This window comes from Salvelinus sp. IW2-2015, linkage group LG4q.1:29, assembly GCF_002910315.2.
Source record: "Salvelinus sp. IW2-2015 linkage group LG4q.1:29, ASM291031v2, whole genome shotgun sequence".
In the NCBI taxonomy this organism is placed as follows: domain Eukaryota; kingdom Metazoa; phylum Chordata; class Actinopteri; order Salmoniformes; family Salmonidae; genus Salvelinus; species Salvelinus sp. IW2-2015.
The window spans coordinates 79,615,039-79,640,291 of NC_036842.1; the positions used below are offsets into that span (position 1 = coordinate 79,615,039).

Consider the following 25,253-nt stretch of genomic DNA (forward strand, 5'->3'; position numbering starts at 1 on the left):
AGGCGAGGCAATCATTTGAGAAACCAAGGCTGTTGAGTCTGCCGATAAGAATGTGGTGATTGACAGAGTCGAAAGCCTTGGCCAGGTCGATGAATACGGCTGCACAGTAATGTCTCTTATCGATGGCGGTTATGATATCATTTAGGACCTTGAGCGTGGCTGAGGTGCACCCATGACCAGCTCTGAAACCAGATTGCATAGCGGAGAAGGTACGGTGGGATTCGAAATGGTCGGTAATCTGTGGTGTGTGTGTAGGATTACAAACCCCCGGTAATTTACCAAAGTTACTGAAATTTTCTGAAAAATTCCAGGAGTTTACTAGTAACATTAGGATATGACCGGTAATATTCCTGTGCTTTGCAACCTTAGGTGTGTGTGTGTGGTTTATTGTCCAGTCCATTATTCCCCACTCAACCAGGCTCTGTGGCTACTAAGCAGCTCTGATTGCTACCACCTGACAAGATCAGTCACCATCTATAGTGTATGCAGCTAGCGCTCAGCTCAGTCACGCACGCAGCCCACTGAGATAACCCATACAGCTGGCTCTGGTCATGCTGCCTGGCAGCCCTGGACACACCACTACTAATGGAAGGATAATAGATCCAGGCCTATAAGTCAACATGAGCCTGGAGGAGAGGCTAGTCAGGAATGCTTGACTGAACTCAATGCACTGAACTATTCACTGTGGTATCAGATGCCTTCATCTTCTAAACTATTCACTGTGGTATCAGATGACTTCATCTTCTAAACTATTCACTGTGGTATCAGATGACTGTCATTTCTAAGAATTATGTCGACTGTGGTATCAGTGGACGTTTCATCTTCTAAACTAAATTGCACGTGTGTTCCAATGACTTTTTCGTAAATTATTCACGTCGTGGGCTTATCAGATGACTTACTTCTGAGATAGCTTATTCGACTTGCTGTATCAGATCGATTGTATCTTTAAATTTATTCACTGTTGGTATAGATGACTGTCTTCTAAACTTCTATGTGATGATCATCGTTAAGTGTCATTGTCAGTTGGGGTATCAGCGATGGATCATTGGTAACTGTGCACTGTATTCAGAGAGTTCATCTTCTGAACTATTACTGGTGGTATCAGATGACTTCATCTTCTAAACTATTCACTGTGGTATCAGATGACTGTTCTTTATCTTCTCAACTATTCACTGTAGTAATCGGAGATGATTCATTTAAATTCACTTTGGGGTATAAAAATGCCTTCCTACTTCTAAATATTCACTGTGTATAGAATGACTTTATCTTTAATTGTCATTCACGTGTGGTATGCAGATGCCTTCATCTTCTAACTATTCAATGTGGTATCAAATGACTTTATCTTTCTAAACTATTCACTGTGGTATCAGATGATTTACTTCTAAACTATTCACTGTGGTATAGTCTGAGTTCGGTAAGGACGTGATACGTTGGTGTATCAGACTGTGGTCGTTTGAACTTATTCACTGTGGTAATCAGATACTTAATCTTCTAAGAGCTATTGACTGTGGTAATCAGATGACTTTATCTTACTTCTAAACTATTCACTGGTGGTATCAGATGGCCTTATTCTTCTTAAACTATTCATGTGGTATCAAATGACTTTATCTTCTAAACTATTCCACTTGTTGGTATCAGATTGCACTTTAATCCTGTCTAAACTATTCATCTGTGGTAGTTAGATGACCTTCATGCTTCTAAACTATTCACCTGTGGTAGTCGGATTGACTTTATCTTCTAAACATTCACTGTGGTTATCATATGAGCTTACTCTTCTACAGATATTCATGTTGTGTGTATGTCAGAAATGACTTTTATCTTCGTAAACTATTCACTGTGGTACTCAAATGACTTTATTTTCTAGAACTATGTCACTGTGTGTATCGACTGAACTCTCTGTCTAATTATTGTTGCATAAAAACATTGCTTGGACTTTTGCCGGATTGTCTTTTTGTCTTCTTTTGCGTGCATGTGTGTGTGTGTGTGTGTGTGTGTGCATGTCACAGGGATGATAATTTCTCAGACACACTTAGTCAGAAGGCTGACAGTGAGGCCAGCAGCGGCCATGGAGCTGAGGACAAGTGTTCAGGAAAAGACATGAGCTCTCCTACTGACACCAGGATCACTGACGCCTACATTGGCAGGTGAGCTCAACCACATCTCACCTCTCTCTACCTTACATAGTGAGGCAGTATTTATTAAGCACCAAACAGAAGAATATGGACTGAAACATGGGGGGGACAACTTGGACTCCAACAAGAAACAAGCATTTCTGTTTTACATTGCATGACACACACCCCCTAGCCTACTGGAACAGCACACCTTGACGTCTCACTGTGGAATCTTCTCAGGCATCTCGCTAATGACACACATGCCAAACCAATAACTGCCTGATTTCTGTGTCTGGCTGCCAGGGGCTGGCTCTGGCTTGGACTACCACCACCCACTCCACTGTGCTCTGTGGTCAACTACAGTTTAAAAGATCAAAAGYGCTACATGACATTAGGTAATGCATGTTAAAAAAATAATGAAATGTAGAAATATAAACATTCTGTGGAATGGAGATGAATCTAGAATGAGTTCCAATAGAGGAAAAACTGTTTTGCGTACCTGGCCTTACTTATGACTAAATCAAATTGAATGTATTTATATAGCCCTTCTTACATCAGCTGATATCTCAAAGTGCTGTACAGAAACCCAGCCTAAAACCCCAAACAGGAAGCAATGCAGGTGTAGAAGCACGGTGGCTAGGAAAAACTCCCTAGAAAGGCCAAAACCTAGGAAGAAACCTAGAGAGGAACCAGGCTATGAGGGGTGGCCAGTCCTCTTCTGGCTGTGCCGGGTGGAGATTATAACAGAACATGGCCAAGATGTTCATAAATTGACCGCTTGTGTCAAATTAATAATAATCACAGTGGTTGTCGAGAGTGCAGCAGGTCAGCACCTCAGGAGTAAATGTCAGTTGGCTTTCATAGCCATCATAAGAGTATCTCTACCGCTCCTCCTGTCTCTAGGAGTTTTGAAACAGCAGGTTATGACAGGTAGCACGATCTGGTTGAACGTTCAGGGTTCCATAGCCGCAGGCAGAGCAGTTGAAACTGGAGCAGCAGCACGGCCAGTGGACTGGGACAGCAGGAGTCATCATGCCAGGGTAGTCCTGAAGGCATGGTCCTAGGGTCATAGTCCTCTGAGAGAGGAAAGAGAGAATTAGAGAGAGCATACTTAAATTACACAGGACACCGGATAAGACAGGAGAAGTATACTTACCCAAGAATATAACAAACTGGGACCCTAGCCCACCGGACACATAACTACTTGCAGCATAAAACTGGGGCTAAGACAGGCAGGGGGTCAGGAGACACTGTGCTGGCCCCATTCCGATTGAACCCCGAACAGGGCAACAGGAGGATATAACCCACCCACTTTGCCAAAAGCACAGCCCCCACACCACTAGAGGGATATCGTCAACACCAATTACCATCCTGAGGACAAGGCCGAGTTAGCCCACAAAGATCTCCGCCATGACACAACCCAAGGGGGGGCGCCAACCAGACCAGGAAGATCACATCAGTGACTCAACCCACGTCATGACGCACACCCTCCTAGACGGCATGAAAGAGCACCCAGTAAGCCAGTGGACTCAGCCCCTGAATAAGGGTTACGGGCAGAGAATCCCAGTGGAGAGAGGTGAACGGCCAGGCTAGAGACAGCAAGGGCGGTTCGTTTGCTCCCAAGCCTTTCCGTTCAGCCTTCACACTCCTGGGCCTAACTCACATCATACTAGACCACTGAAGGATGAGGTCTTCAGTAAGACTTTAAAAGTGAGGCCCGAGTCTGGCGTCTCACACATGGTAGGCAGACCATTCCATAAAAATGGAGCTCCTATAGGAGAAGCCCTGCCTCCAGCTGTCTTGCTTAGAGGAATTCTAGGGACATTAGGAGGCCTGCGTCTTGTGACCGTGGTGTACATGTAGGTATGTACGGCAGGACCAATCTGAAAGATAGGTAGGAGCAAGCCCATTGAATGCTTTGTAGATTAGCAGTAAAACCTTGAAAACAGCCCTTGCCTTAAACAGGAAGCCAGTGTAGGGAGCTAGAACTGGGAGTATATGATACATTTTTTGGTTCTAGTCAGGATTCTAGCAGCCGTTATAGCACTAATGAAGTTTATTTAAGTTGCTTTATCCGGGTAGCCGGAAGGCAGTAGGCATCGCAGTAGTCTGACTTAGAAGTAACAAAAGCATAGATTAATTTTTCTGCATCAATTTTGGACAGAAAGCTTTCTGATTTTTGCATGTTACGTAGACTGGAAAAAAGCTGTCCTTGAAACAGTCTTGATATGTTCGTCAAAAGGGAGATCAGGGTCAGAGTAACGCCGAGGTCTTCACAGTTTTATCTATTGAGACGATTACACCATCAAGATAATTGTCAGATTCAACAGAAGATCTCTTTGTTTCTTGGGGACTAGAACAAGCATCTCTTGTTTGTCCGAGTATTAAGAAGAACGTTTGCAGCCATCCACTTCCTTTGTCTGGAACACAGGCTCTAGCGAGGGCAATTTGGGGACTTCACCGTGTTTTCATGAATGTACAATCAAATCAAAATAAATTTTATTAGTCACATACACATGGTTAGCAGATTTAATGCGATGTAACGAATGCTTGTGCTTCTAGTTCCGACAATGCAGTAATAACAACAGTAAATCATAACCTAACAATTCCACAATCTACTATATACACAACAAGTGTAGATAAGAATATGTACAATAAAATATATGATGAGTGATTGTACAGACGGATAGGCAAGATGCGAGATGGTATAGAGTACAGTAGTATACATCTGAGAATGAGTAATGTAGGGTATGTAAACATAAAGTGGCATAGTTTAAGTGTAGTGGTACATGTATTACATAAGAGGCAAAGATGCAGTAGATGATATAGAGTACAGTATATACATATACATATGAGATGGGTAATGTAGGGTATGTACTTATATTAAGTGGCATGTTTTAAAGTGGCTAGTGGTACATTTTTACATAATTTTCATACTCCATTTTTAAAGTGGCTGGAGTTGAGTCAGTACTGTTGGCAGCGGCCGTCAATGTTATGGTGGCTGTTTAACAGTCTGAATGGCTTGAGATAGAAGCTTTTTTCAGTCTCTCGGTCCCTGCTTTGATGCACCTGTACTGACCTCGCCTTCTGGATGATACGGGGTAGTGAACGGCAGTGGCTTGGGTGGTTGTTGTCCTTGATGATCTGTATGGCCTTCCTGTGACATCGGGTGGTGTAGGTGTCCTGGAGGGCAGGTAGTTTGCCCCGGTGATGCGTTGCAGACCTCACTACCCTCTGGAGAGCCTTACGGTGGGGGCGAGCAGGTTGCCGTACCAGGCGGTGATACAGCCCGACGGATGCTCTCGATTGTGCAGTCTGTAGAGTTTGTGAGTGGCTTTGGTGACAAGCCGAATTTCTTCAGCCTCCTGAGGTTGAAGAGGCGCTGCTGCGCCTTCTCACAACGCTGTCTGTGTGGGTACCATTCAGTTTGTCGTGATGTGTACCGAGGAACTTAAACTTTCCACCTTCTCCACTACTGTCCCGTCGATGTGGGATAGTAGGGGCTCCTCTGCTGTTTCCTGAGTCACAATATCAATGTGTGTGATGTGTGTCATCCGCATATGCAGTGAAAGTTAACATTATGTTTTCGAATGACATCCCAGAGGTAAAATATATAGTGAAAACAATAGTGGTCCTAAAACGGAACTTGAGGAGACAACGAAATGTACAGTTGATTGTCAGAGGACAAACCATTCACAGAGACAAACTGATATCGTTCCGACAGATAAGATCAAATCCAGCGCCAGAACTGTCCGTGTAGACCATGTGGGTTTCAATCTTCCAAATAATGTGGTGATCGAGATGGTATAAAGGCAGCACTAAGGTCGAGGAGCACGAGGACAGATGCAGAGCCTCAGTCTGACGCCATTAAAAGGTCATTTACCACCTTCACAAGTGCAGTCTCAGTGCTATGATGGGGTCTAAAACCAGACTGAAGCATTTCGTATACATTGTTTGTCTTCAGGAAGCAGTGAGTTGCTGCCCAACAGCTTTTTCTAAAATGTTGAGAGGAATGGAAAGTTTGATATTAGGCCAATCGTTTTTTATATTTCTGGGTCAAGGTTTTGGCTTTTCTTAAGAGAGGCTTATTAATGCACTTTAGTGAGTTTGGTACACATCCGGTTGGATAGAGAGCCGTTTATTATGTTCACATAGGGGCCAAGACACAGGAAGCAGCTCTTTCACTGACTAACATGAGGGACAGTACTGGAGTTGTCAGTGAGTCTACATGAGTCGGCCAGATGTCATCTTACATGCGGGTATCCACACTGTTTAGCTAACCTGTCAGCTAAACCTGTCAAGCTAAGCTGAGACCTGATCTAGTCAGCGCTCCACTCTCGACCTAAGGCCAATAGAATCATCGTTGGATGATGAGTTGTCCCAGTCATGGGTAAGTCCATTTTCAGATGGTTTGCTTCAGTCAACATCAGGGTGTAATACATTAGAGGGGTTATTTCATAGTTGTCATTCTCAGAGCAATCTGAGGCAGACTCATACACACACCACACACACACACACACACACACACACACACACACACACACACACACCACACACACTCCTGGCGTATCTTTTTGGCAGGATATAAAGGCTTCTGGAGAGCGACAGTATTTTCTCACTCGTTCTTCTGTTCATTGCTGCATTCAAATTTGTGTGACGTAGTAGGCAACCTGAGAAATCTGCTACTGGCATCATCCCTATAAGTTTAGATAGTGTTTTATTGAAAGGCTTGCTCACTTCACCTCTCTCTGCTGGAGAAATGTTAATGAATCATACTTTTGACTAGCTATGTGTTCCATTCCTTGTTATCCCTCCCTCGCTACCCTCTACCCCTTGACCAGGACTACTTTCTCTACCCCTGCTCCCCCTCTCTCCCCCTCCCTCCTCCTCCTCCCTCCTTCCCCTCCTCCTTCTCTCCCTTCTCCCCCTGCCTCCCGCTCTCCCTCTACCCCTCCCTCCTCTCTACCCCTCCCTCCTCTCTACACTCCTCCCTCCCCTTACCACCCTCTCTCCTCCCTCTCTCACCTCCCTCTCTATCACCCTACCTCCCTCTCTTCCCACCCTCCCTCCATCCATCCTCTCTTCTCACCCTCCTCCCTCCCTCTTCTACCACCCTCCCTCCATCCCGCCCTCTCTCCATCCCTCCTCTCTATCACCCTACCTCCCTCTCTTCCCACCCTCCCCCATCCCTCCCTCTCTTCCCACCCTCCTCCCTCCCTCTCTACCCCCCTCCCTCCATCTCTCTTTCTCTCTTTCCCTCTCTACTGTCTATGGTCACACTGTTGAATCATTCATATCTTTGGCTTTATTTAGATCTCTCTCCTTCTTCTCCCATTTACAGCATTTCTATTATACAACAGCAGTAATTACAGCCTAGAATTGTAGTCAACCAGAGAACATTATTGTATTATCTGGTTTGCTTTTGTATGACATTATCAATAGTATGGAAAACATGGCAGTCATGATTCATATTATAATATGGTTTATAAGTACCCAATGACTGTCTGTAGATTGTACTGTAGCAGTTGTTTTCCTTTCTATAAGCCTGTCCATAGATTGAGTTGTGATCTTACTCCCCCTACTGGTCATGAAGAGTCCATGCACGTGTTTACCCCTGCACGTGTTTACTCCACAAATCCCCAGTCAGTCCTCCATCTGTATCAGAACACATCATGTCCCATATTTAGCTCCATAATGAATCTCCACTCTTAATGACGGTGGTTGAGACAGACCGTGTTAATTAGGCAGGAATTAGACTAAGACTTGAAACACGCATAGGAAGGATGATTAAGGGATGAATAGCTGCTAGACTCATTTTTATTGTTTATTTAACCTTTATTTAACTAGGCAAGTCAGTTAAGAACAAATTCTTATTTACAATGACGGCCTACCCCGGTCGTCAAACCCGGACGATGCTGGCCCAATTGTGCTCCACCCTATGGAACTCCCAATCACGGCCGGTTGTGATTCAACCTGGAATCAAACCAGGGTCTGTAGTGACGCCTCTAGCACTGAGATGCAGTGCCTTAGACCGCTGCGCCACTCGGGAGCCCAGAATGACTCTTGATGGAGATAAAGGTTTTGAGATATGAGACAGGAAGTACTGTGCAGCTAGCCTGGTCCCAGATCGGTTTGTGCTGTCTTGCCGACTACTATGGTCTTGTGGCATGTTAATGACTGAAGGAGTTGGCTATACAGCACAAACAGATCTGGGACCAGGCTACAGCGCAACAATACCCATTTGGACAAATGTTAAACCCCTTTAGTAGATGTTATTTGTCAGTTTCTGTGTCGTTGCATAACAAGTAATTGATTTAGGTTTTCTGCCTGGTGTTGTGTAGGGAATATTAGTTTGATATTATGTTAGTGGTGAGGCAAAAATTGTCATCTCTCAATGGTTTATTGAAGAATTAAAAAGGACCGAACAAAAACAGTTAGTGAATGAAAAAGTCCCCTATCACCCCTTATCAAATCCTCAAAATACTTTTATCCCCTCACAATCTCCTCTCATAACCATCTTTCAATTAACTTTTTCCTCAGAGTATATCCACTGGAACAATCGTAAATTGTTATCTCTCTATGGTTAAATATCTTTATATATTTCTGTTATCATATCATCCCCCGACACTGCTGCCAGACAGGCAGCCTATCACATTTGGTGCTGATTAGGTAGGGGGATGAAACATTATGGCTGTCTCCCAAATGCCCCCTATTCTCTCTACAGTGAACTATTTTTGAACAGAGCCTAATGGGCCCTGGTCAGAAAAAGTGGACTTTATAGGACGGCCCCCTGCTAGGCTGGGTTTCATAAATATGCAGAGCAGAGCAGGGTCTTATCAGAGCCCCAGTAGAGATGATGGGCTGCTCCACTCTGCCGGCCCATTACAGAGGAATGAGATGGCTTCAGGGGACCATTAGTTACTGTGAAGAGGCAGGACCCAGACGCGTACTGTACGTGTCTGTGTGCCTGCGTGCGTGAGTGTGCCTGTGTGCTACTAGGTCTCTGTGTGCGTGCCATGCGTAAGGGATGCACACCTGTGTGTGGCAGGTCAGGTGTATATCTATGTTCAGTCAGGAGGGTGTGTTGAGACAGCAGGTTCAGATGGAGGACAGCTTTAATGCTGAGCCAGCTGAACCTTCTCCCAGGCAGGCAGGGGGGCAGGCAAGGGGGCACTGTGTGGCTAAAGGTTCAGATAAAGACCCAGCCTGCAGGCCTCTCAGTGCTGCAGCTGGAGCCCTGCCTCAGAACAAGCTACTAGGAGCACTTTGGGACTGACATATAAGTTTACGTCTGAACACTACATTGACAGAAGGCTTCAACAACTCTGTCTAGAGTCTATATCCCCATACTGACTAGGAATCTTGTGTGACTACATTACCCCATACTGACTAAGAATCTGTGTGACTACATTACCCCATACTGACTAAGAATCTGTGTGACTACATTACCCCATACTGACTAAGAATCTGTGTGACTACATTACCCATACTGACTAAGCATCTGTGTGGACTGTACATTACCCCATACTGACTAAGCATCTGTGTGACTGTACATTACCCCATACTGACTAAGCATCTGTGTGACTGTACATTACCCCATACTGACTAAGCATCTGTGTGACTGTACATTACCCCATACTGACTAAGCATCTGTGTGACTGTACATTACCCCATACTGACTAAGAATCTGTGTGACTGTACATTACCCCATATTCGACTAAGAATCTGTGTGACTGTACATTACCCATACTGACTAAGAATCTGTGTGACTGTACATTACCCCATACTGACTAAGAATCTGTGTGACTGTACATTACACCCATACTGACTAAGAATCTGTGTGACTGTACATTACCCCATACTGACTTAAGGGCATCTGTGTGACTGTACATTACCCCATACTGACTAAGAATCTGTGTGACTGTACATTACCCCATACTGACTAAGAATCTGTGTGACTGTACATTACCCGATACTGACTAAGAATCTGTGTGACTACATTACCACGGCTGTTTACAGACACTGCAACATTTCTAAGGTTTAGCTAAAACCCATAGACTTGACCTCAGTGTCCGTCTGTCTCTTCCTGCCCTCTCCCATATCCCAGCAGGCATAAGAAGAGGACGGAGCCCCCCTCCCGCCGCCCCCCGGCGCGCCCGAATGATGTCAACTGTATGGTGCACCCCTCCCAGCAGACCCAAGGGGGCCAGGCTCACACGCCTGAGATGGGCTCCCCGGTTCTGGGTCACTCCTTCAGCCCCCGGGACCTGCTGCGGAGCCGCAACCACGGACAGCTTCCCATGGACAGCCCTGAGCACCGGCGCCGAACAGGCCACGGCAGCCTGACCAACATCAGCCGCCACGAGTCACTGAAAAAGATGGAGAGCCCGCCCATTCGACGCTCCACAAGCTCGGGCCAGTACACGGCCGTGTTCCAGGACCCCCACCCGCGCGGTGGTGGCAAGCCCCTGGATCCGGAGACCATTGCACAGGTCAGCGCCAGCACCGCGGGACGAGCGCACCTCCCTCCACCAGCAGCAGCACAGCCCTGCCCCGCCCTGTCAACCTAGTTAGTCTGCTTACTCTGAGTTCTGCTACTACTGAACACCTCTGTCACAACACTCCCAAACACATTAACAATCTAGTTTTTCTTTATACTTATCAAGACGCTCTTATTCAGAGTGACTTACAATAAATTCAGTCAGCTAAAGTAGGGGAGACAAGACGACCACATATCACGATCATTGCAACAAAACTTTCTTTAAAAAAACTACTATCAGCAACTTCAGTACTAGTAAGAATATCAAAAATACTATGTTCGTGTCTGTTACAGCATCAAATAGCTTCAGAGACAGATTCTGGGACATTGATGTTGAGTAAAATAGCTTTTGAGACTAACTATTTTTATAATGTTCCGCACAGTCACGTACAGTTACAAAAGCTGTTAATTTGGTTTGAGTGCTACGTGTCAGAACAGAAAATAGAAAGTCATTATTACAAAGCAGCGTCAGTGTCTGCATGGTAATACTTTGTCGGCACAGGCCCCAATTACCTTATCAGAGCTCTGATAACAATGTAGCACATCTTGGCTGTAGCAGTGTGCATTGTGCGAAAGCATGAGAAGCCATCAGCAGTGTGGAGAGACTTCTAATTAGGAAGCTGAGGATCAGAGAGAGGACGATGTCTCTCTCCGTTGGGTTGTCGGTCTCTGGGAGATGCTCGGATGAATGTCCTGTCATCGCTGCATCCTGTCTTATTTTAAGTCAGGAACATACCCAGGGATTTCAGTCTTAAGCAACACTCTTATCCTGACGGTGCTCACATACATGTACTGTATGTATGATGCATGCTGGTGGTGTGATGTCACTGTATTCCCTTAACTTGTCTATCGTTCTTTTCTCTTTCTCTCCTCCCTTGATTTGCCTCTCTGTCCCTCCCTGCAGGACATAGAGGAGACGATGAACACGGCGCTGAACGAGCTGCGTGAGCTGGAGAGGCAGAGTTCGGCCAAGCACGCTCCCGACGTGGTGCTGGATACCCTGGAGCAGAGGCAGTCGACCGGGGGTCCCACCCCAGCCAGCTCCAGCGAGTCCCTCAGCCCCCTCCACAACATCCTTCTGAGGGCTCAGACCGGCGAGGCCAGGGGGCCCCCGATGTGCCGCAGCACCAGCTCTTCCAGCGACACCATGAGCACCTTCAAGCCGGTAGTGGTACCCCGTATGGGGGTGCAGCTTAAGCCGCCTGCCCTGAGGCCCAAGCCCCTGGTGCTGCCCAAGACGGGCCCGGCTCACCCTCCCCCTGTACACCCTCCCCAAGACCCCCTAGACAAGTCGTGCACCATGTGAACTTTGAACTCTGGGATGGGAACATGGACCAACAGGAAACTGGGAGAGTGTCTCTGACTACATATAGTAGCAACATGTTATCATTGTCTATAGATAATAATAATAGTAACAATATTGTGTAAGACAGTATAAGAACAGTCCATTGCCTGGACATTGAGGATGCTGTAGTTGTTTGCTTTGTGAGAAAGATGTGTTTTCTTGTGTCGAGAAGTTAACCAGTGTCCAGTAAGTTAACCACATTTATTAACAATGAAAACAGGAACATTCTCAGGTCTGCTAGACAGACTGAACTACCACAAAGAAAGGGGCATGTTTCAGTGTGACTAACTATTTAACAGACAAAAAATTGTCAAGATCCATATGGAAAATACTGTAGAATCTGCTGAAATGCCTAGCATCGCTAGATAAGTCAAKTTTTTCTCCTTGKTCATTACTGTATACAGAACAACAAATCACAAGGCCTCCTTTGAGTTTAGAGAAACGACTGTGGTAGTTTACAAAAACTAGAGAACTACAAAAGAATGAACGCTAAAGAAACAAAGTAGTGCACGTTGCAATTCTGTTTTGCTTACTACTCAGCCAGGGGAACTATGGGAAATGTAGTCCGTGTCAGCTGAACCTGACTATGGTTTGCTTCTCACTTAGATGGACAACGCTTAGATTTAGAGTACTGATCGTAAGGCTTTACTGCCACTCAGAAATATAAGCTGTCAATTGTGAAAGTTCAAACCACCATTTGAAAGCTGTTGGAAGTTTGGATGTAGCTAATGTTTATAGCTGAGACTGAAGCAGGGAGGGCAAGAGTTCAGATATGTGTGTGATCATAAGGATGCACTCTCACATAAAGTTTTGGCCAAATATATTAGCACCCTTGCACTTTTCTTAAATAATTCCCAATRTCTTCTCAAATAAATTGCAATTGGAAAAAACCTTTGGTCTCCACATCTTGTTATTGAATTTTCAACATTGCAGAACTTGTTTTATTTTTGTAAACTTTATTTAAATTAAATTTGTAAACTTAAGACAAATGGCCTGGGCAAAATTATTGGCACCCAGGAGCTAGTACTTGTGCTGTGGGGTTGCTTTGCTGCCTCTGGTACTGGGGCCTTGAACGTGTGCAAGACATCGTGAATCATGAAATCAGCAGATTATCAAGGTATTTTGGAGTTCAATGTTCAACCCAGTGTCCAAAAATTGTGTCTTTCTTTAAGGTTGTGGGTCTTCCAGCAGGACAACAATCCAAAACGCACGTCAAAAGCACCCCTGAAATGGTTCAAGAAGAAACGCTGAACTGTTCTGGAGTGGCCAGCGAGGAGTTCAGATCTGAATCACATCCATAACATATGGAGGAATCTGAAAACAGCCGCTGGTGGAGGGCACCCTAAAACATTGAAGAATTAGAGCAGTTTGCTGCAGAAAGGTTGGCCAAATTGCCAGTTGAAAGGTACAGCAAGCTCACTGATGGTTCCAAGAAGCATTTATCTGAAGTTATCTTGGCCAAAGGCTGTGTAACCAAATTCAAGCTCTGGGGTGCTAATCATTTTGTCCATGTAATTTTTCTTTATTTTCTCAAATTGTAAACTTAAGTTCACAAATATAAAATTGGTTCTGCAATGTTGAAAATCCAATAAGGAGTGGAGACCAGTTTATTTATTTTTTAAGTGTCTACTTATTTGAGAAGAAATAGGGAATTATTTAAGAAAAGTGCAAAGGTGCCAATGTATTTTGCTGCAACTGTATATACTGTATATATAGTTGGACAGTAGATGATGAGATGTTTATTTTGTTTATTTGGTGCACTTGGCAACAGAAGAGTACAAATGAACTGGATACACTTTTGTCAAGGACTAGGCCGCACCTCCCAAAAGTTCTGAGAATGATGTTACGAGATGTTACAAGATTGCCTACATGTTGATTTTATATCGCTATAATTTTATCGCAGCATCATAGTTCTAAACAAGGTCTGGAAGGAGACAAGAGGATACAACCACTGTGAAATATTACCCGTTATGGAAATCCTGTGAAAATGTTTATATACTCTTGAAGACCTGTGTCGAACCTTCGTTGGCTTTTTGTCTTCAGATTCAAGGGGAGCGGTTGAGAATGGTTTGCATATAAAACAGAGTATAGAAAGCACATCAGAGCTTGGTTTACAACACACAATGCCTGGCTTTCTCTGTCCAAAGACGACATATACTTTTACAGCATGGATGTTTGTTTCTCTCTCTCCCTCTTTCTGCAATGTAAGCATTCTTTTAGACTCCCTAAACTCATGGCAGTAAACTCCCAAAGATGGAATGCTGGACTGACTGTTACTGTAAAATACCCATTTTGTTCATACTGCTTCTTGTCAGTGTTTTAGGAGCTTTATATCCCATCCCCATAGCCCCTTCTGACCTGTAGGCTAATCCTTGTGTTGTGGATGGGGAGATGGGCCGGTCCATTATGCTGTGGGGGTGATGTGACTGATGCTTAGATTCTCCATCAGGACTTTGTTAGTACATTTAGGTTATAAACCCCCTTTTGAATGATTGATGTGTGCCAGATCCCAGCTGAATAGAGGAGCAGACACAGCACATGTGGACGTGGGGAATGCATACTCACATGTTCACTGAAGACCATGTCACATGATGTGGGTGTCAGTGTGGAGGCTGCTGAGGGGACGACGGCTCATAATAATGTATGGAATGGAGTATAATCTAGAGAATGGAATGGTATCAAACACATGAAAACCATGTGTTTGATACCATTCCATTCCTGCCATTATTATGTGCCGTCCTCCCCTCAGCAGCCTCCACTGGTGGGTGCATGTGACAACTAACCATCACAAGGGAAATGACCTCCTCATACTGTAACTGTATGTTCCCCTGTGACAGTGCCCTCTACGGGTCTCTTTTAAAGGTGCTGTGTAGCTGAAGACAAGAGACTGATGGGTGCATGTGTTGGGAAGCTTGCATCTGGTTAAAGAACAAGGACTCCAAAAAGCATTGTCTCAAGTTTGCAATAAGCAATGTTTTCCTTGGCATACAAACTGCAACAGGTTTATTTTTGTCTGTTGACAAAATGTCATGTATATTAAAAGTGAATATGATTTGAATTCTGGATTACTAACCCTTTCTGGATTTTGTAATCATTTTTGTTTAAGATTTTGTTTGTTAGAATTTAATGGGATTTTTAGAACAAAGGTTGTAGAAATTCAAAGGTCCAAAGAACAGAGCCACGGAATTTGCAGGTGTCCCACCCAAACTTCGGTCGTATTCATCAGACACCAAACGGAAGAAAACTAACAAACCCAATAAGAAACGCTCATTTTGTTTTCCGTTTTGCAGCAGTGTGCTAATGAACATGAGCCTGTTGTAATCTGTGTTGTCTTTCTATATGCCATTATATACAGTTAGCAGTGGAGTCCTGCCTGTTGACTGTTGCTTTGTGTCCATGTACATCTGTAGTATGTACACATGAAAGTGCCTTAGTTCATAGTTTCTCTAAAACATTTTCAATGTTCTGTACTGTTGCATTCTTATTTCAGACCCTGTGTTATGAGCAAGTGGAGTAGGAAGCGAGACAAATTAATGAATGAGCGAAGTCTTGCATCTCAATATCTGCGGTGCTGCTCGTGGCAATGTCATTTTGCGGAGTCTACCTTTAATAATAAAGATACTGCTTATCCATTGTGACATTGCACAGAACTGTATATTTGGCATGTAACTTCTTAACAACTTTTAGAGCTCTGAGGGCCGTTCCTCAAGGGTTTTTCTGTCTAATAAAGGAAATACACTGAACAACAATATAAACGCAACATGTAAAGTGTTGGTCCCATGTTTCATGAGCTGAAATAAAAGATCCCAGAAATTCTCAATTTGCACAAAAAAACGTATTTCTCTGAGATAAGCCAGGCCCTGTTATGTCATATGTTAAAAGTGTAAAAATAAGCATTTAGGTGTTAACACAAGCTTAAAATTACATGATTGTGTTGAATTATGTTTGGGAAATAAATATAGACATGGTTTTAAAAAGGTAGCGGTAATATTTCATTTAATTTACCCAATACATGGGGTAAGTTGTGACGAGATCACTTTTTTTGGACACTATGTTTTAAAAACTGTAATGTTTACATGAATTCTGATTATTTCCAGGGATACACAACATCCTGAAATATATGTAGATATCTTTGTTAGAAAGAATACTATATTTCCCTTGACAGAGTGATGTTGAATGTAAAAAGTGGCTCAACTTAACCCACTCTCCCCTACAACCGGTGTCTCCTGAGAAGTTCTCCTGCCTGAAGGAGAAACTACAGATTTTGGTTTCTATAGGCCAACTATACAACATATCTTGTCAATTACAATTATAATGTTCATCATTACTGTAATATGAGTATGAATTTGCAATGCAGTAGGTTACAACAGGGAGGGTTTTCTGTATTTGTAACTTTAAAAGCTGACTCATACACAGCTCAGGTAACATCAACTTTACTTGCTCTCTCTATAAGCCTTCTTTATAGGCTACCTGTTAGGTCTACTGACTAACCAATCTCTTCCATAGTTGATGTATTTGAAATGATTTCTTGAATTACAAATCATAATTGAATGTAGGGAAGGGAACTCCAAATAAAACTCAATGTAGGCATGCAAAGTTCCCACAAAGTGTCCTGTGTTATAAGTTACACCAATATGATAGACAGTATATTGTAACAAAAGTTAATGTTCTTTGCAACACTGTAGTTCCATCATGTGACCATTAGTATTATTACATCGATTTACTTATTTAATGTTTTACATACAACACAGTTGAAAAAAAAGCAGAAGGGTCCATGTAAGGCAAAACCTTATGTTAATCATATCAACAGAAGAGAGGAGTGAATTTTCAATAAATGCCAGATTGTTCATGTCGAAAGCAGAGGTAATTTTAAGGTCAGCCACCTTAGATCCTTCCTTGGGACATCCCTACCCAAAACTTTAACCTCCACCCTTACCCTAACCTTAACCATAACCTTTACCTAATCCTAACCCTAACCCTACCCTTAACCATTTTTAAATGGGATAGGGACGTCCCAAGGATCCCAAATAGGGCATGAGCTTTGACTTTCAGTTTCATTTCACCAGAAGTGGGACAGACAACAGAAGAATTTAGGGTGAGGTTATGAGCATTTATACAACGGGTGTGTCTAATCCTGAATGCTGATTGGTTAAAACCGCATTCCAGCCGGTGTCCATTCCACAAATTGCCACCGACTAAATCTATGACGTCAAAATGCCCACTTTGTTCCCTCTGACTGTGCAATCCATTGTCTCATTAGCCCAGCCAGGGAACTTATAAACTTGATCTCCACTATAAAAAGCATCTAGATATTATCTCACATTTCTTTTAGACTTACATTTCGTTTTCAATAGCGGAGATTTGTATAAACCTTGCTGTCTGTCTCTTTGACATTTGCAAAATTGTTTCAATAATTCAAATTCGATTATGCTGTCCCAAAGTAATGAATGTGTCGGGAGTCAGGACGAGAAAGACAGGCAGGCAGCGTTTCTCAGCCAGTCGAAATCTTGAATCAGCTGGCTTGATTTTTACGGATATACACACACACACAKAAAAAAAAGGTACAACGAAATGCAGCTAGTTTGCAGTCTTTCCAGCTTCTGTTTAAAGTGATTGTGTCTGTGTTATTGGCTAGCACCTCTGAACAATAGTGTCCTGATGAGTGAGCACATTTTCTATGCCAGGCGAAATTGCGCCTCATTAGCTCATTGTTATGGATGTATCCAAATAAATGTCACTAGAAAACAGTTAAAACAAAGGCAAATGCAGCTAGCCGTAGTTGGCTAGCTAGCAAGCAYGGGATAAGAACGTTGCCACCCAGTATGGCAATGGAGCATTTAGAACAAAAAGACAATGACTGGGTCGCGTCAATAGATAACGAACAAAAAGACTGAACGACTGGGTCGTGTCCATAGATACAGAACAAAAAGACTGAACGACTGGGTTGCGTCCATAGACACAGAACAAAAATACTGAATGACTGGGTCGGGTCCATAGATACTGTAATGACCTGACTAGATCATAAATGAACAATTGTCCAGACATAGGATTGAGTTTGCGAATCGACGGTTTATTAAACCAACTTTACACAGGCTACTGTTTGGCCGTAGCCCACGCCAAATAAATGACAGATAACCCACAAGCCAATCGTGACCTTCTCTTGTGAAGCCCAGACGTAAAAAGAGAGAGAACAAAGGCCAAACCGGGTCTTAACCTCCCATGCTCCATCCCCCTGCCCAACCCCCTCCACGCCACTCCGCCAGGATGCCCGGCATCAGAACATTCCAGGCATTCCCGTGATTGGCAGATAGCAGGTTGATTGACATGTCGGACCCCGCGAACACTGGGCACTGGTCAGTACAACACAACCACCTCCTAGCCTAACACATAACACACAGCTGTCTGTGCGGGTCGCTACAATACAGAACAAAAAGACTGAATGACGGGGTCGTGTCTCTAGTAACCCTAGATTCGAGTCGGGACTATATCTTGTGGAAGGATGAAATAGTATGAATAAATTCATCAAAATAAAGTTTTGAATGAAAATATGTTAATCATTATTTGAATATGTTGGTAACCTGTTGCATTAAAGTGATAATGCCCTCGAAGCTGGTGTTTGGAGGATATATTGACTTCGTCTCGGGCCTAACGACACCCGAGKCAATATATCCTCCAAACACCAGCTTCGAGGGCATTATCACTTAAAAGATACCAGGTGCCTACAGTAACACGATGTCGTCTGTAGTGTCTCAATGTTTAAAAAAATGATCTGTGGAAATCAAGGATGTTTGGACAAGCAGCTTGACCAGATCGTTGGTCAAAAGTTCACTGTTGCAGATGTGGTCCTACTTGGAATACTTTGTGACAGTGGAAGATATGCCATCAGTGAAGGCAAAGAAAAGGCTTTGGGTCGTGTTATGAGCCAGGACAGTGTTTTTCTTGCTAATACTTCACCAAGAGTCTGTCAATCCTTTCCTAAAGAGTGTCTTCAGTGCGACAACTTACACCTGAGCAGATACTTTGTATGCGGAAGAGTGACGACCTGTCATTCAGGGCAGGTGAGGCCGAGCCTCAACTGTTTTTTAGTCTCACCTTTTTGTTGCCTGTTTTTTTCTTCTTTTTTTTGCATTAATACGTGTCACGTATCAGTTTGCAAACAATGTACAACAATTATAATTGAGATAATAAAGCCGCATAGTTTATTTTTTGCTTTCTTGAGTTAGGCAGCTCCAAAATTCAGGTGTTTCAGCCTAGCTCAGAGCTTTTTGTGGTGGTAGGGCAGCCAGCAGACAATACGGAGCGTAGGGGTTGGTAATGTTCTCTAGTTGTGCCATGATTGGCTCAGTGTTCTGTCACTCATGGACACTACGTCACCGCAAAACCTACAGGGAGAGCTCGGGAATTTAAGCACCTTGGGTGCTGCCATAGATTTACATTAGAAGTGCCCATCCAAGAAGGCTCAAGGTCATTGACCACTGATAAAATGACGTCAAATCACATTATATCTACCATAGCTTTGATTGGACTGATCATGTCAACATCATACTCTCAAAATCTTAGCTAGCACGCTAGACAAGCAGAACTCAGCTTGGAAGGTGTGGGCTTACTTGAGACATCTTGTAACAAATACAAATTTAACGGAACCAACTTATGCCAAGAGGAAATGTTTTTTGGAACATGCTTATTCCTGACATTGTCTGAAAAAAAGCTTGCTTGATGCCTTACAAATACGGAATACCAAACACATTTAATGAAGTGCACTTGAAGATTTTACAATATATATATATATATATATGTAATTCTATGTTGTCCACATTTGTTGATATTCATGATATCTGTGTTTTCTGCAAAAAAGGTGAAAAACTTACACACCAATTTCTTATTTTTTTTACATTTATTTCACCTTTATTCAACCAGGTAGGCTAGTTGATTTACAGCAGATGATGAGCCGAGAAAATCATACAATGTGATTTTCTGGATTTTTGTTTTAGATTCCGTCTCTCACAGTTGAAGTGTACCTATGATAAAAATTACAGACCTCTACATGCTTTGTAAGTAGGAAAACCTGCAAAATCGGCAGTGTCTCAAATACTTGTTCTCCCCACTGTATATTAAAAATAAACTGAAATACCTTATTTACGTAAGTATTCAGACCCTTTGCTATGAGACTCAAAATTGAGCTCCGGTGCATCCTGTTTCCAATGATCATCTTTGAGAAGTTTCTACAACTTGATTGGAGGCCACTTGTGGTAAATTCAATTGATTGGACATGATTTGGAAAGGCACACACCTGTCTGTATAAGGTCCCACGGTTGACAGCGCATGTCAGAATAAAAACCAAGCCATGAGGTCGAAGAGCTCCGAGACTGGATTCTGTTGAGGCACAGATCTGGGGAAGGTCCCCAAGAACACAGTGGCCTCCATCATTCTTAAATGGAAGAAGTTTGGAACCACCAAGACTCTTCCTAGATCTGGCCGCCCGGCCAAACGGAGAAATCGGGGGAGAAGGGCCATGGTCAGGGAGTTGACCAAGAACCCGATGGTCACTGACAGAGTTCTAGAGTTCCTCTGTGGAGATGGGAGAACCTTCCAGAAGGACAACCATCTCAGCAGCACTCCACCAATCAGGCTTTTATGGTAGTGGCCAGACGGAAGCCACTCTTCAGTTAAAGGCACACGACAGCCCGCTTGGAGTTTGCCAAAAGGCACCTAAAGACTCTCAGACCATGAGAAACAAGATCCTCTGGTCTGATGAAACCAAGATTGAACTCTTTGGCCTGAATGCCAAGCGTCACGTCTGGAGGAAACCTGACACCATCCCTACGATGAAGCATGGTGGTGGCAGAATCATGTTGTGGAGATGTTTTTCAGCGTCAGGGACTGGGAGATTGAAAGATGGCACCGGAGAGGATGGCTGCCGTTTTATTGGCTCTTAACCAACCGCGCTATTTTGTTTGTTTTTTCGCATTGTTTGTAACTTATTTTGTACATAATGTTGCTGCTACCGTCTCTGTTGTAGGATTATTCAGTCAATAATATTTCTCAAATACTGGAGCCAGTGAGTTCAATAAGACTTTATTACAAAGTAATGTAAGCCGAGCTGGTTCATGAAGCAACTACTTTCCAGTCTTGGCACATAGTTCTTATACATTTTTCCTCCTTACGTCACACCCATTGTAACTCCTCTTAATGACTCATCCTCTATGGCATTTAGCCACCGTTATCTTATTGCCTTGCACTCATTTTAGTTTGGATTCATATTAGGGCATGGAAACTGTAGAGCCACACCAATAGTTAAAAAATACAGACATGTACTCGCCTTAAGACAGTAGGACCATAGCAACAGTCCTTGGCACTTTACAGAAATAACCAGACATGTCATATTGCTAACTCCTCTGAAAGGGACACCTATGTTCTGGAAAAGACCCAAGAGGTGTAACCATAGCAACAGTACATATTAGGCCATAACACAGTTACAGGAATAACCAGTCGTTTCCACTCCCCAGACAGGTATGTCTAATGGTGTCTAATGATCCAGAGCACATATAGAGAGAACTAATTTTGCTGACTATCCTGAAATGTATAATGGCCACACATGTTCTGGAAAATTCTCAATATCTCTCATGACTGAAAAGAGCTTCTGGACATCAGAACAGCGATTACTCCCCTCTAATTGGACAAATAATTTTTATTTAATGAGTCGGACGGTAAGGATATACTCCAAACATCCGAACAGACCCTCATCCCCGTCATTCGCTGGAGAAAGAAACAGAGATTTTGCGGAAAGAGATCAGGGTGCTTTGTGAGGATCAGGTGACGAATGGCTAATCTGCCTTTGCCATCCATACTGTTAGCCAACGTTCAATCACTGGAAAATAAATTGGATGAACTGAAATCACGTATATCCTACCAACGGGACATTAAAAACTGTAGTATCTTATGTTTCACTGAGTTGTGGCTGACCGAGGACATTAATAACACACAGCTGGCGTTAATAACATACAGCTGGTGGGTTATACACTCTATCGGCAGGATAGAACAGCAGCCTCTGGTAAGACACGGGGCGGGAGCCTTTGCATATTTGTAAACAACAGCTGGTACACGATATCTAAGGAAGTCTTGAGGTTTTGCTCGCCTGAGGTAGAATATCTCATGATAAGCTGTAGACCACACTATCTACCTAGAGAGTTTTCATCTGTATTTTTCGTAGCTGTCTACATACCACCACAGACCAATGCTGGCACTAAAACCGCACTCAATGAGCTGTATACCGCCATAAGCAAACAGGAAAACGCTCATCCAGAAGCGTCGCTCCTGGTGGCCGGGGACTTTAATGCAGGGAAAATTAAATCAGTTTTTCCTCATTTCTATCAGCATGTTAAATGTGCAACCAGAGGGGGAAAAAAACTCTAGACCACCTTTACTTCACACACAGAGACGCTTACAACAGTCTCCCTCGGCCTCCATTTGGCAAATCTGACCATAATTCTATCCTCCTTACAAGCAAAAATTAAAGCAGAAGCATCAGTGACTCGGTCTATATAAAAGTGGTCAGATGAAGCAGATCCTAAACTACAGGACTGTTTTGCTAGCAAAGACTGGAATATGTTCCTGGATTCTTCCGATGGCATTGAGGAGTACACCACATCAGTCACTGGCTTCATTAATAAGTGTATCGATGACATCATCCCCACAGTGACTGTACATACATACCCCAACCAGAAGCCATGGATTACAGGCAACATTCGCACTGACCTAAAGGGTAGAGCTGCCGCTTTCAAGGAGCGGGACTCTAACCCGGAAGCTTATAAGAAATCCCGCTATGCCCTCCGATAAACCATCAAACAGGTAAAGAGTCAATACAGGACTAAGATCAAATCATACTACAACGGCTCTGATGCTCGTCTTATGTGGCAGGGCTTGCAAACTAAATGGAGCTAAATGTCTTCAACTTATCAAGTAAGACCCTGACATCCGCTCACCTCAGTGTTCTCAATAAGGGGTTAACATTTGTACCCACTGCATACATGAATGACTTTGATGTCCAGATAGATCTATTCAAGTTTTTCCGTAATCTGAGATTGCGTGAGTTCTTTGATAAGAGTGAAACTTACATGACTCCACTTGAAATGTCATCCTCAGTGAGATGTATACATAGGTCTACCACGCAATCAATAGACTTACCTGTCCTACCGTGAGTCAAGGAGGAGATGGAGCCATTAACCCAGCTGAGGTACCTGAGAACTCTGAGAGAACTACATTTAGAGCAAAAAGTTATTTCTACCTCCCACCAAATGCAATGCCTCCATAGAAACTTTCTGTAGGATTGTTGAAAATTATGTAGGTGACTTACTGAAAGACAAACAGAAACACAAATCCTATGATAACCTGAGTAGAGATGAGAGAATGGCTCTTAAGGACTTAAAGTCAGATCCTTCGATTATCATTAAAAAATGTGACAAAGGAGGAGGAATTTGTATACAAAACAAATGTGACTATGTGAATGAATGTCGCCGACAACTATCTAAAAGTGACTTCTATCGCAAACTGAATTGTGACCCTACCCTGGAATTCCAGCATAATATTTTATCTACAGTGGAAAGCTGTTGGGAATCAGGACAAATCACTAAACAAGAAGTTGAATTTCTATGTGTGAAATTTCCCAAGATACCAACTTTCTATACAGTCGCTAAATTACACAAACAAGTATCTCCTCCTCCAGGTATCGTAGCAGCAATCGACTCTGTGACATCCAACATTTCTAAATTTGTGGATTACCACATTAAACCGATGTTTGAGAATCTCCCATCTTATGTCAAAGTCACATGATCTCATTGATAGAAGGCTTAGGAAGGATACCAGAGGGCACCCTGCTGGCCACGTTTGATGTGGGGAGCTTGTACACTAACATCCCACACACTGGAGGCTTGCAGGCACTACAACACTTCCTTCAGCAGAGAGACTCTACTCTCTATCCAATGATTGCATCTTACAACTTACTGAACTGGTATTATCCCATAACTACTTCGTCTTTGAGTCAGACTTTTTCCTTCAAATTTGGGGTGTAGCCTTTTCCCCCCAACTATGGAAACCTGTATGTGGGACAATTTGAAGAAGCATTCCTTTTTAAAACAGACACACACCCCTTACTTTCTAAAATACTTCTATGGAAGAGATACATAGATGATGTCTTTGTGCTCTGGGAAGGAAGGCAGCAGGAACTAAATGAATTCCAAACTCTACCAAATGAGAGCTCTGAATAGCTCAAATTCAGCATGCAGACTGATGAGAGAAACATAAACTACCTGGACTTATGGATTATCAAAGAGAATGATGCATTACACACAGACTTATACACAAAGCCCACAGACCACAATACCCTGCTATGTGCGGATAGTATGTATCCCCTTCCCCTCAATAATGGTCTACCATTTAGCCAGTTATGTAGGGTTAAACTAATCTGTGGCCACCAGTCAGATTTTGAAAAGCAATACTAAAAAAAAATGACAGATAAATTCAAAATGAGAGGCTACAAGGACAAAAGTCTTGATGCCACAATGATGAAAATATCTCAAAAACCAAGAGCGTAATTACTAAAAACTCAACCAAAGAAGAAAAACAAGGCAACCGTCTTTTGTGTTAAGTACACCAAGGGTTTGGAGAAAATGAAAGCAATCCTGAAAAAGCACTGGCATATTCTGCAATCAGACAAAAAAATTGCACACCTCTTCAAGGAACTCCCACTGGTGATCTATAAGCGTGGTCGCAATATTGTAGATAGTTTGGCGAGATCTGACATGCCCCCTGAGCCCACTCAGACAATCTTGACACCTATCCCAAATGGGAACTACAAATGTGGCTCATCCGCACAGTGTAATAGCACCAAATAAACGTCTTTCTTTAGACACCCACATACAGGTCGAAAGATCCCTGATCCCATTATGAACAAGTCTTTAAAATGGAAAAATTATTTTTTACAGCTTATTAGAATACACCTAATATGTTCCCCCTGTTGATGATGTTCATTATATATTAAGGTTGAACCAATATTACATGTAAAAAAAAATCAATACGAAATTATGTAAAATTGAATGAAACAATGTATGTTGATGCTAATATGATGTACAATATTCCATTATGTTTCTATATGATAACAATAGCATAATATATTTAATATTCCATACACTATTTTTTTAACAGTTTCACTAATTAATTTTAATTAACGTATGACACACCCCTCCACTGTCATTGGTTACAC

The 25,253-nt window shown here is 42.9% G+C and overlaps 1 protein-coding gene across 5 annotated transcripts in view; it reads left to right on the top strand.

Annotated features, from left to right (window-relative positions):
• Positions 1 to 16,594, top strand: part of LOC111962591 (SLIT-ROBO Rho GTPase-activating protein 1) — a 179,368-nt gene extending 162,774 nt beyond the window's left edge. For 2 of the 5 annotated variants that reach the window (XM_023985765.3, XM_023985767.3), the window contains exons 20-22: positions 2,007 to 2,144; positions 10,219 to 10,603; positions 11,555 to 16,594. In XM_023985765.3, coding sequence (XP_023841533.1) covers positions 2,007 to 2,144; positions 10,219 to 10,603; positions 11,555 to 11,956 — 925 coding nt within the window. In that variant the 3' untranslated portion in view covers positions 11,957 to 16,594. Of the gene's footprint in view, positions 1 to 2,006; positions 2,145 to 10,218; positions 10,681 to 11,554 lie in introns of all 5 variants that reach the window. The other 3 variants (XM_023985766.3, XM_023985768.3, XM_023985769.2) reach the window with 2 other exon arrangements.
• The last annotated feature ends 8,659 nt before the right edge of the window (positions 16,595 to 25,253 follow it).